General features: G+C 40.8%; 1 protein-coding gene across 13 annotated transcripts in view; it reads right to left on the reverse strand.

Moving 5' to 3' along the window:
- KAT6B (lysine acetyltransferase 6B) overlaps positions 1 to 12,594 on the reverse strand; it is a 208,060-nt gene that overhangs the window by 178,344 nt on the left and 17,122 nt on the right. For all 13 annotated transcript variants that reach the window (XM_054522425.2, XM_063727605.1, XM_054522431.2 and 10 more), the window contains one exon: positions 11,158 to 12,036. In XM_054522425.2, coding sequence (XP_054378400.2) covers positions 11,158 to 11,778 — 621 coding nt within the window. In that variant the 5' untranslated portion in view covers positions 11,779 to 12,036. The remainder of the gene's footprint in view (positions 1 to 11,157; positions 12,037 to 12,594) is intronic.

Consider the following 12,594-nt stretch of genomic DNA (forward strand, 5'->3'; position numbering starts at 1 on the left):
AAGATCAAAAGTGAGGCAAATTAGAGAAAGGATGTATGAAACAAAGCTGGTTTCTAAAAAATAGTGGCTAAAGAATTCTAAACCCACTTGTCAAATTAACAAAAATCCTTCCTGGATTTTGCTTAGACCAGTGATTGGTATTTATTTTGTATCTTTGCAGAGACCAGCCTCATAGTTTAAATCTAGTTATCATTCATTCTAAAATGTTGTCTATATTGCTCATTTTACAGATTTATCAAAATATCACCTTTCATTTAAAAAAAACAGAAAAAACATACACTCTACATAATATTACACTAATTAAAAGATTCACTTATATAAGGAAAAATAATATGTAGTTTGCAACTGTTGGAGACTTCTCTGGTAAAGTGCTTCTGCCCCAAGCAGAGGCATATGTACAGTTAGCATTTCACATATGCACTGCCACAACTCCTTCTCTTACATGTACAACTTTCCATCATCACCTGAAGACAGAGAGATAAGCACACCCACGCACAAAAACATACTTCCATCTTGGTCCTGCTAATTCAAAATGTCACATGCAAATTACATGGCTGACGCATTTGCTAACTTTAATTTGGTGAGCTAATTGATGTTTATGTACTCAGAAACATTAATAGATTGGAGAGATCAAAGTACCTGAGAAGATTCAGGTTCATATTTTAAATGCTAGTGTGATCAGAGAACAGTTTCACCTAATCTACTGTAGTTTACGGCACAGGGCCAAGAAAAGGAAGTTTATAAACAAAACAAAAAGTCAAGAATTTTACAATTAAAACACATTGCTACTGTCATGATAAAACAAACAACAGGCCAGGCGTGGTGGGGCATGCCTCTAATCCCAGCACTTTGGGAGGCCGAGGTGGGCAGATCACAAGGTCAGGAGCTCGAGACCAGCCTGGCCAATATGGTGAAAGCCCGTCTCTACTAAAAATACAAAAAAATTAGCCAGGAGTGGTGGCGCATGCCTGTAATCCCAGCTACTCGGGAGGCCGAGACAGGAGAATTGCTTTAACCTGGGAAGCGGAGGTTGCAGTGAGCCGAGACCACGCCACAACACTCCAGCCTGGGCAAGACAGCAAGACTCCATCTCAAATTAAAAAAAAAAAAAAAAAGGCATTTCTTATATATTAAAAATAAAAGGCTGAGCACGGTGGCTCACGCCTGTAACCCCAGTACTTTGGGAGGCCGAGGTGTGTGAACTGCTTGAGCTCAGGAGTTCGAGACCAGCCTGGGCAACGTGGCGAAACCCTATCTCTACAAAAAATACAAAAATTAGCTGGGTGTAGTGGTGTGTGCCTGTAGTCCAAGCTACTTGGGGGGCTGAGGTGGGAGGATTGATCATTTGAGCCTGGGGAGGTCAAGGCTGCAGTGAACCATGATTACACGGCTGCCCTCCAGCCTGGGCAACAGAGTAAGACTGTCTCAAAAAAAAAAAAAATTAGCCAGACAAGGTGGTGCACACCTGTAGTCCCAGTTACTCAGGAGGCTGAGGTGGGAAGATCAAGTATCACTTGAGCCCGGGAGGTCGAGGCTGCAGTGAGCCATGATCAAACCACTGCACTCCAGCCTGGGTAACAGAGTGAGACCCTGTCTCAGGAAAAAAAAAAAAAAAAAAAAAGATGAAAGAAATAACATACAAAGATAAAACATATAAAAAGAATATAGACCTCCATTTTTGAGAAACATTAAAACGTACATTTGTTAAATAATGTTTGAAGAGAAAGGATGAATAAAATGTTTGTCATTTAAGACAAAATCAGAATAAATCAGCAAATAGTACTTAACTGTTAAATAACTTCAAAGCTATAGAATATAGATTTTCTTAGCTCTGAAAGTATCACAAATGTAGCTGGGAATACAAGAGTAACTCCTGAAAGCTGCTGATCATTCAGGACAGGATCATGTGTTACAGTAAAGGTATCACAACTATCAAATCTATCCAAGATCCAAAGAGTTAAAAGAATGTTTAACATTCATTTGAACAACGAAAAATCCTCTTGACATAATGTTTCTACTTTACCTGAAGCCCATTTCATTAGAAGTCTAGACAAGTCCCATCTTGATAAAAGCTCAAAAGTGGAACACGCTGTCATGCCTCAGAGTACAATAGAAAGACTCATTCACCCTTCATTTTATCTTTGCCTTGACCCAACTAACTAGTTTGAGACAATTCATGTGCTCTCTCAACAATGTCTCAACAACTGGTACTACCTGCTCACAAAAGCAGTCCTCAGACACTGCTACTCTGAAGAACTTCTGAAGCTTAATTATAAGAAGAACATGAACTGCAATTTTTTTCCTTCCATGACCCTGGAACAGCAAGTATTTGATCCACCTCATCTTTCACATTACAATAGGTTTCTGTCTGACTTTAGTGATTCTAAAACTGACTTTATCCATACCAATTCCAAAATGCAGGTTATTTTGAAGAGCATATTTTACAATATTTAGAGATTTATTCAATTTTCAGTTAAATACACATAATCAAGCACTCTTCGAGAAAGATGACATCTGCAACACAAAGGATATCAATTCAAAGGAAAACTAAGAAGGTCAACAGAGAGGAGGACATTCAGGCTCTATAATTAGCAGATAAAAAATATACACATTTCTGCCAAAAAAGATCCAGAGTCGCCTGAGACTATGAACAATTCCCCTAGGGCTGAGAGACTTCTGGAAGCCTGCCACATCAAAGAACAATATGGACTAATGAATGGTCCTTCATAAAGCACAGGCTACGGGAAAATTCCCAGAACAGATGAGGAGGGTCTGCTCTAGGGCAGGGTTAAGGGGACTGAAGAGGAGAAAACAGAAGAAAAGAAAATCTAAAAATAAACTTATCTAATTAATGTGTGTAAACAACTCAAGCAACTGCTGTAGGATATACATTTATCTTCTATTTATAGAAATATTTCATATTAATAACAGTGCCAAAAACCCTAACAAAGTGTCTCTCTAAAAGGGGCAGGAGAAATAGAATAAACAACTGAATAAGCCAAGATCACACATAATAAGAATCCTACGTTTGTCTTTCAACCCCATTTCTGATCATCTGAACTCCTTTTAAAAATCATTTTGTGGCCAGACACGGTGGCTCATGCCTGTAATCCCAGCACTTTGGGAGGCCGAGGCAGGTGGATCACTAGGTCAAGAGATTGAGACCATCTTGGCCAACATGGTGAAACCCCGTTTGTACTAAAAATACAAAAATTAGCTGGGCATGGTGGTGCACGTCTGTAGTCTAGCTACTCCAGAGGCTGAGGCAGGAGAATCGCTTGAACCAGGGAGGCGGAGGTTGTAGTGAGCTGAGATCGCGCCACTGCACTCCAATCTGGCAACATAGCGAAACTCCATCTCAAAAAAAAAAAAATCATTTTTATCAGCCTGACCAACATGGTGAAATCCTGTCTCTACTAAAAATACAAAAATTAGCCAGGCATGGTGGCACACGCCTGTAATCCCCAACTACTCAGGAGGCTGAGGCAGGAGAATCGCTTGAACCCAAGAGGCGACAGCTGCAGTGAGCTGAGACTGCGCCCCTGCACTCCAGCCTGGGCAACAGAGCAAGACTCTGTATCCAAAAAAAAAAAAAATCATTTTGATTTTTTTCTTATTGACAGTATCACTGTTTTTGTAATTTTGTTTATGTTTGAAGGCTTTTTGTAAGATTCTAACACAATTATTTCTTCAAGAGAAAAAACATCAGAAGCCCTACTTGATACTGGAAGTGTCCCACCTTCCAATTACGATGCCAGCCTAGAATGAGAATTCCCACATTATGTACTACACTGTAAACAGACCAAGACTTGACACTTAATAAATTTTATGAAGACATTCTCACTAAAGTGAAATACTAAGGAATTTATTTTAAATGGAACTAAACTGATCTTATAAAAATGCTAAAGCTCAAATGTTCAAATGGAATCTAAATGCTACAAAGTGCACAGTGATAACGGAAGTCTCTCTTAGAATATGTGACTTTCCAAAGTCCTCATAATCTGACCTAATTGAGCTTTACTACTTTTAATGAGAAACATTAATACTATCCTTTAGGAGTTCCCTCACCAAGTCAAAGATAAAGTTTTATCTTCAGTGGTTTAATTCATTTCCATATCACCTCACTGAAGAGAACTTTCTTAAATAAATACAAAGAATTTATGCTAAGAAGCCAGTGTGGTAATACCCAATTTGAATTCTAGACTATCAGAAGATGTGCAATTACATTTCAGAAAGGAAGGAGCCCTTCTATTTTAACTTGCATTGTATTCCTCCTAGCAGTCATGCATTGGAATGATGATGATGTTAAATCTAATTAGACAGACTTACTACTTTCTCTACTGCCTTTCCATATTGCTAATATTATAAATAGTATCTACTTTAAAAACTATAATAAGCTCATTGCATCTACCAAATTTAAAATGCTGGAAATCTATTTGTTGGGGCAAAACTGCTTCTAATCATTTGAAGAACTGGAAGAGATACTTTTACTGTTAATAAAAAGCCACCACAGGCTGAGGCAGGTGGATCACGAGGTCAGGAGATCGAGACCATCCTGGCTAACACCGTGAAACCCCGTCTCTACTAAAAATACAAAAAATTAGCCGGGCGTGGTGGCAGGCGCCTGTAGTCCCAGCTACTCAGGAGGCTGAGGCAGGAGAATGGCGTGAACCTGGGAGGCGGAGCTTGCAGTGAGGCGAGATCGTGCCACTGCACTCCAGCCTGGGCGACAGAGCAAGACTCTGTCTCAAAAAAAAAAAAAAAAAGCCACCACTGTTGACCAGTGTACTGCCCAGTGGTAAAGAGCTCTGAGGTCAGACTGTCTCGTCAGAATCTTGGCTTCACCACTCACTAGCTCTATCTGTGACCTTGGGCAAATCACTTAAGCTTTCAGTCTCATTTTTTCATCTGTAAAATAAGGGTAATAATCTACCTCCCTTGCAGTTATTTTGACAAGTCAAGGAGATAATAAATGTAAAGCACTTGGAATAGTGCCAGCATTTAACACTTACAAAACGTTATTATTCTATTTTTATTTTGTTTTACATTTAATGTAACTGCTCAAAAAAGTAACCAGAATAACAGCTTCTTTGAAAGTTATGGCCAGGCACGGTGGCTCACACGCCTGTAATCCTAGCACTTTGGGATGCCAAGGCAGGCGGATCACTTGAGATCACGAGTTCGAGACCAGCCTGGCCAACATGGTGAAACCCTGTCTCTACTAAAAATACCAAAATTAGCCGGGCTTGGTGGTGTGTGCCTGTAATCCCAGCTACTTGGGAGGCTGACACAGGAGAATCACTTGAACTGGGAGGCGGAGGTTGCAGTGAGCTGAGATGGCACCACTGCACTCCAGTCTGGATGACAGAGCGAGATTCCATCTCAAAAAAAAAAAAAAAAAAGTCGTTAGGCCAGGCATGGGGCATAGTAGCTCACGTCTATAATCCCAGCATTTTGGGAGGCCAAGGCAGGCGGATCACTTGAGGCCAGGAGTTCAAGGCCAGCCTGGCCAACATTAATGAAACCCCATCTCTAATAAAATACAAAAATTAGCCCGGTGTGGTGGCACACACCTGTAATCCCAGCTACTCGGGAGGCTGAAGCACAAGAATTGTTTGAACCTGGGATGCTGAGGTTGTAGGAAGCCAAGATCATGCCACTGCACTCCAGACTGGGTGACAGAGTGACACTCTGTCTCAAAAAAAAAGGCATTAGTTGACTAGATTGTAATTGAGATCACTCCATTTCTGAACTATTTTCACTTATATCATAATTTTCCTCCCATAATGCAATGCAAACTATGACTTCAAGCACATCAAGAACAACGATAATCTTTTCAAATATATTAGAAAAAGTCTTATATATAGGAAATTATAGTACAATCAATCTACATATGAATCCAAGTTCAGCAGCCAAAGGAAGAATAATCATGGGTCGACAACTAGCATATTTAGTATAAGAAACTCAAACTATTTTAAAATGGCTACTAGGCATTTTGGGTGCCTTTGACAAAAGATGTAGACCAGGAGCGTCCAATCTTTTGGCTTCCCTGGGCCACACTGGAAGAAGAATTGTCTTGGGCCACGCATAAAATACACTAACAATAGCTAGTAAGCTCAAAAAAAAAAAAATTTAAAAACCACAAAAAAATGTTGTTGTTGTTGTTGAAACGAAGTGTTGCTCTGTAGCCCAGGCTGGAGTGCAGTGGCTCTATCTCGGCTCACTGCAACCTCCGCCTCCCAGGTTCAAACAATTCTTGTGCCTCAGCCTCCTGAGTAGCTGGGATTATAGGTGTGTGCCACCACACTGCAGGCCAAAAATCTCTTTATATTTTAAGAAAGTTTACGAATTTGTGTTGGGCTGCATTCAAAGCCATTCAGGGCCGCATCTAGCCCATGGGCCGTGGGTTGGACAAGCTTGCTATAGACCCTAGCCATAGAAAAACATGTGGAGGCCAGGCACAGAGGCTCGCGCCTATAATCCCAGCACTTTGGGAGGCCGAGGTGGGTGGATCACCTGAGGTCAGGAGTTCAAGACCAGCCTGGCCAACATGGTGAAACCCCATCTCTACTAAAAATGCAAAACTTAGCCAGGCATGGTGGCGTGTGCCTGTAATCCCAGCTACTAGGGAGGCTGAGGCAGAAGAGTCACTTGAACCTGGGAGACAGAGGTTGCAGTGAGCCATGATTGTGCCATTGTACTCCAGCCTGGGTGACAAGAGCGAAACTATGTCTCAAAAAAAAAAAAAAAAAGAAAAGAAAAAAAAAAGAAAAACATGGATATACACATGACTTTACACTCTATTTCAGAGGATTTGTGGGATACCCACCCAAGTTCATTTGTGGATCCCGGGCTAAGAATTTCTATTAAATTTACTTAGTGGGTTTACATGGTTTTAAACTATTAAACCACTTTTAATTTCAAAGGGTAATATATTATGTTGTAATTTTCTCACATTTTTTTAAATGCTATTTTGTTTTATTAATTTTTTTTTTGAGATGGAGTTTCACTCTTGTTGCCCAGGCTGGAGTGCAATGGCGCAATCTTGGCTCACTGCAATCTCTGCCTCCCAAGTTCAAGCAATTCTCCTGCCTCAGCCTCCCCAGCAGCTGGGATTACAGACATGCACCACCATGCCTGGCTAATTTTGTATTTTTTTAATAGAGACAAGGTTTCTCCATGTTGATCAGGCTGGTCTTGAACCGCTGACCTCAGGTGATCCACCCACCTCGGCCTCCCAAAGTGCTGGGATTACAGGCATGAGCCACTGCACCAGCTGGAAAAAAATGCTATTTTGTCAAAGAATACAAACATGTTGTCAATTTTGTTTAAACTGATTTTTTTTTTTTTTAAGAATCAAATGATTACTTAATAGAATTAGTCTCCAAATTTCATCAAGTAAAAATTCTAGAAAACATTTCTCAGCTTTCCTCATTATAGCATGATGCTAACTAAACAATTTAAAGATCAGCATCATAAAAAGAGCAGTAACAATTGCCTGCTAAGTAATAAATTACTCTGCTCTCAATCCTAGACACTTTCAGACATGAATTTTCCTTTAGACTAAAAATACTTCTGTACAGATGCTGCCTGAAAAAAATACGATAAGGTTGGCAAGAAATGATGGGCAAGGTTAAAGTGAAGGATCAGAAGAGACTGTGGAAAATTTGTACTGACTCTTCCATCACAAGTAAAAGTATCCCCTGGATCACAAAATTATTGAAACATACTATTAAATTGCCTAAAGCTGCCTGACTTAGTTCATGTACCTGTTCATTATAAAACCTTAACATACCTTAGGGTAGTGTATATATTTTTAAAAACAAAGATATCCAAATCCATCAAGAAATGGCTCCATAGTCCCTTAAGGAATTTCTTCATAGTATAAGCTTTTATAAAAAATATTTAATTAAGGCTGGGAGCGGTGGCTCACGCCTGTAATCCCAGCATTTTGGGAGGTCAAGGCAGGTAGATCATGAGGTCTGGAGACTGAGACCATCCTGGCCAACATGGTGAAACCCCGTCTCTACTAAAATACAAAAAATTGGCCAGGCATGGTGGCACGCTCCTGTAGTCCCAGCTACTTGGGAAGTTAAGGCAAGGGAATCACTTCAACCTGGGAGGCGGAGGCTGCAGTGAGTCGAGATCATGCCACTGCACTCCAGCCTAGTGACAGAGCAAGACTCTGTCTCAAAAAAAACAAACAAAACAAAACAAAACAAAAATATATATATACATATGTATTTAATTAAAAACAGAGGTGCCTGATTTGGCTGTGTCAGATATATGAATTAGGATTTAAGTGGCTTTTTGTATTTTCTTTTAAACAAATGTTATTAAGAAGAAAATTTCATAACTTTACTTCTTTCTTTATGCCCACATTCTGTCACAGAGAACCAGAGGTTGGTTACACAAACACAACAACCACCTAAGGATCAAATAAATGTGGCAGAAGACTAACAAAATAAAAATATAGTTAACAAATAAATGTTGGCCGGGCACAGTGGCTCATGCCTATAATCCCAGCACCTTGGGAGGCCGAGGTGGAAGGATGTCTTGAGCCCAGGAGATCAAGACCAGCCTGGGCAACATCGAGAAACCTCATCTTTACAAAAAGTACAAAAATTAGCTGGGCATGGTGGTGTGCACCTGTAGTCCCAGCTACTCGGGTGGCTGAGGTGAGAGATCACTTGAACCCGGGAGGTGGAGGTTGCAGTGAGCTGAGGTGATACCACTGCACTCCAGCCTTTTAGATTAGCTCATGGAAAGGCAAACCACCTGGTCCTATCCTATCTGTAGGACCAGGTGGTTTGCCTTTCCATGGGCTGATCTGATCTAAAGCATTGTGGAAAACAGGTTCCATTTCAAAGGTTCATGGTATCCAAACAAGAGGAGCATAACTTTTCCTAACACGCATGTTTCAATTGTTTCTAAACTGTACTTAGCCCAGGCAACATGGCAAAACCCCATCTCTACAAAACATTTAAAAACTTAGCTGGGCATGGTGGCGTACACCTGTATTCCCAGTTACTTGGGAGGAACACTTGATCCCAAAAGGTCAAGGCTGCAGTAAACCATGAATAAAACCACCATTTCTTTCTTTCTTTTTTTTGAGACAGAGTCTCGCTCTGTCACCCAGGCTGGAGTGCAGTGGCACGATCTCAGCTTACTGCAATGTCTGCCTCCTGGGTTTAAGGGATTCTCCTGCCTCAGCCTCCCAAATAGCTGGAACTACAGGTGCCCCCCACTACACCTGCCTAATTTTTTTGTATATTTAGTAGAGATGGGGTTTCACCATGTTGGCCAGGTTGGTCTCGAACTCAGGCAATTGGCCCACCTCAGCCTCCCAAAGTGCTGGAATTACAGGCATGAGCCACTGCGCCTGGCCAAAACCACCTTTTCTTTCTTCCTTTCTTTATCTTTGGGACAGGATCTCATTCTGTCACCCACGCTGGAGTACAATCAAGGCTCACTGCAGCCTCTACCTCCCATGCTCAAGTGATCCTCCCACCTCAGCCTCCCAAGTAGCTGGGACTACAGATGTGCTTCACCAAGCCTGGCTAATTCTTTGATTTTTTTGTAGAGACAGGGGTCTCACTATGTTGCCCAGGCTAGTCTTGAACTCCTGGGCTCAAGCGATCCTCCCACCCTGGCCTCCCAAGGTGCTGGGATTATAGGCAGGAGCCACCCTGCCCGGCCAAAACCACCTTTCTATCAACAATGATTAATGTTTTATAACATGTATTAATAAAATTAACTGATATCAATATATCTGCTCACCCAAAAGACAGAGAATAAACCCCAAAACTAGACATGAACTGTAAACAACTTTCTGCTGCTCTACTTTGTGTTTAGTTTGGAAAGTAAATACTGTAGCTTTGAAACAAAGAAAAATCTTACTCAACCAAAAACTTAAAGCGGTAGCAGTAATGTAAGGAGAATTTTACCATATATTTATAAATACTATAGAAATAACATAAGGTCCAAGAAATCAGAGTATTTTAAAAAGATACTATATGAGACAAAATAAACATTCACCTACAACACAGAGAAGTGGACAATAAAAAATGACTTTATATTGAAATGAGGGATTTAGGTGACATATGAAAATAACTTCTTAAATGCATAGATTATCGGCCGGGCATGGTGTCTCACGCCTGTAATCCCAGCACTTTGGGAGACCAAAGCAGGTGGATCACCTGAGGTCAGGAGTTCGAGACTAGCCAGGCCAACATGGTGAAACCCCGTCTCTACTAAAAATACAAAAATTAGCCAGGCATGGTGGCATGTGCCTGTAATCCCAGCTACTAGGGAGGCTGAGGCAGAAGAATCACTTGAACCCGGGAGGCAGAGGTTGCAGTGAGCCGAGATTGTGCCACTGCACTCCAGCCTGGGCAACAAGAGCAAAACTCCCATCTCAAAAAAAAAAAAGCATAGATTATCACCATTAAAATAAGAAGTCTAGCTGGGCATGGTGGCTCATGCCTCTAACCCCAGCGCTTTGGGAGGCCGAGACGGGCGCATCACTTGAGGTCAGGAGCTTGAGACCAGCCTGGCCAAGATGGTGAAACCCTGTCTCTATTAAAAATGCAAAAATTAGCCGGGCGTGGTGGCAGGTGCCTGTAATCTCAGCTACTTGGGAGGCTGAGGCAGGAGAATCGCTTAAACCTGGGAGGCAGAGGTTGCAGTGAGTCAAGACTGCGCCACTGCACTCCAGCCTGGGCGACAGAGCTAGATTCTGTCTCAAAAAAATAATAATAGTAAAATAAGAAGTCTGTAGATTCTTCTTTGAAAATAGTAATATAGAGAAAAATATACAATGGCCTTTTGTAGATTTCTGAAATATATACGACCCTGCCTGGATGAAGGAAGATCAATATTATCCTTCCTGGTCCCTTCAGGCACCAACCAATTAGCAATTAGAGCTTAAAAACAAACCACATGACTCTTCCATTAAATTCTTGGCCAACCAGTGAGGAAGTCCTCCACACAATGCAATACAATATATACATTTTAAAATACAAAAGCCTGCTCTAAGGCAAAACATTCAATTTTATCAAACTTTATTCGGAACTTTTGTCTGCATAAAACTTAAGTGAAACTGTAAAAGACAAAAGGACAGTAGTGAGAATGCACAAACATTACTCCTTCGCTTACCTGGTCTTTCTCATGGGGTAGAAGGCTGACAGGTGGGAGCGAGGACGGGAATGCACTGGGATACTGAGGTGCCCCTTTGCCATCTAAGCTCCCATAATTGACCCTGTACTGCGGTCCATCTTTCAGTAACCTCCCATTATTCACAGCGCGTTTGGCCCCCAGTCGCAGCCGCTGCTGAAAGGCTGGGTTGTTGGTGGTGCTTGTGAGATCACTTTGACTTCTGAGATACTTCTCTATGTTCTTCAGGGAGGAGCCATTTGGCTCCTCAAGTCCTTCAATTGCTCTCCTTAAAAGTTTATTCCAATCCACATTGCGGAGATCATTACATGATCCTCTAGACCCCTTGGTTGACTTAGGAAAAGTGCCTGGTTTAACTGATGAAAAGCGCCCAGGGTTGTCTGGGTCCTTATAGGAGGCAAGGCCTTTGTTGGTGACTTTGAGAACTGAGCCATCCTGAACACTGAGTTCCAGCTGTTCAGAGACTGTCTTCTTATCCAACCCATGGGAAGTACTGACCGCATGGCAGATTCTCTCTTCAGAGGGCCTTTGCTTTTGCTTTTTTATTTTCTGTATAGCTTCAAGAATCCACTCTGTATAAAGTGGGTTTGCAAGTTTTACCATGGTTGACAAATGCCTTCTTCAACACAAAAGTTACCCATAGAGGTTCTCTTTGTATTTAACAGAACTTGCACATTTGAAAGTCATTTACAATTCAACAAATGGACAGAGTATTCCAGACTGTATTAAGCAACATTTTACAAACATCCATCCTTAAGAGATTCAAAAGCAGACAAACAGGCAATGTTGATGGTTGTCTTATTTTACCAACAGGAAAGACTGCATTCGGGTGAAGAACATCCTTAACTGGGAAATCAAGACCTTAAAAGATAAAAAGAGGGGAAAGTCTCTTAATAATGAAGCTTACACAAATAAACTAAAGATTCTTTAGCATGACTTTTTCAGACACAGAATGACCACAGAAGTAATGACAGGCAGGTATTACATAACACAGCCACAGTGACTATATTTTTCAATAAGAAATTGAGTCACAGTCTGAGAAGAAATTGTTTTTAGAATGTTTCACTTCTCTATATGAAGTCATTTATGAGGCATAATCACATTTAAATTATACATTTAATTATCTTTATTGAAATTAACAAAATTATATGAAAGTGGTTTGAGGTATATGTCTGCCATAAACATAAAATACACATCAAAGAATAAGTCTATGATATAAAAAATCTGATGAAAGTACATTAAACTTATTTCAAGAAATCTTAAACTTAAAAAAAAGAGTAAATAATCCTGCTTTCAGCTAGGTATTGTATTTCCCAAGTCTCATACATAAAAAAACTTCCCATCTAGCTACTTCTATGGAAACACATCCCCATCCCTTTAACAGAGGTCTATGATACCCTCTAGCCCACAAGTTGGAAA

Source organism: Pongo abelii, chromosome 8, assembly GCF_028885655.2.
Source record: "Pongo abelii isolate AG06213 chromosome 8, NHGRI_mPonAbe1-v2.0_pri, whole genome shotgun sequence".
Classification (NCBI taxonomy): Eukaryota; Metazoa; Chordata; class Mammalia; order Primates; family Hominidae; genus Pongo; species Pongo abelii.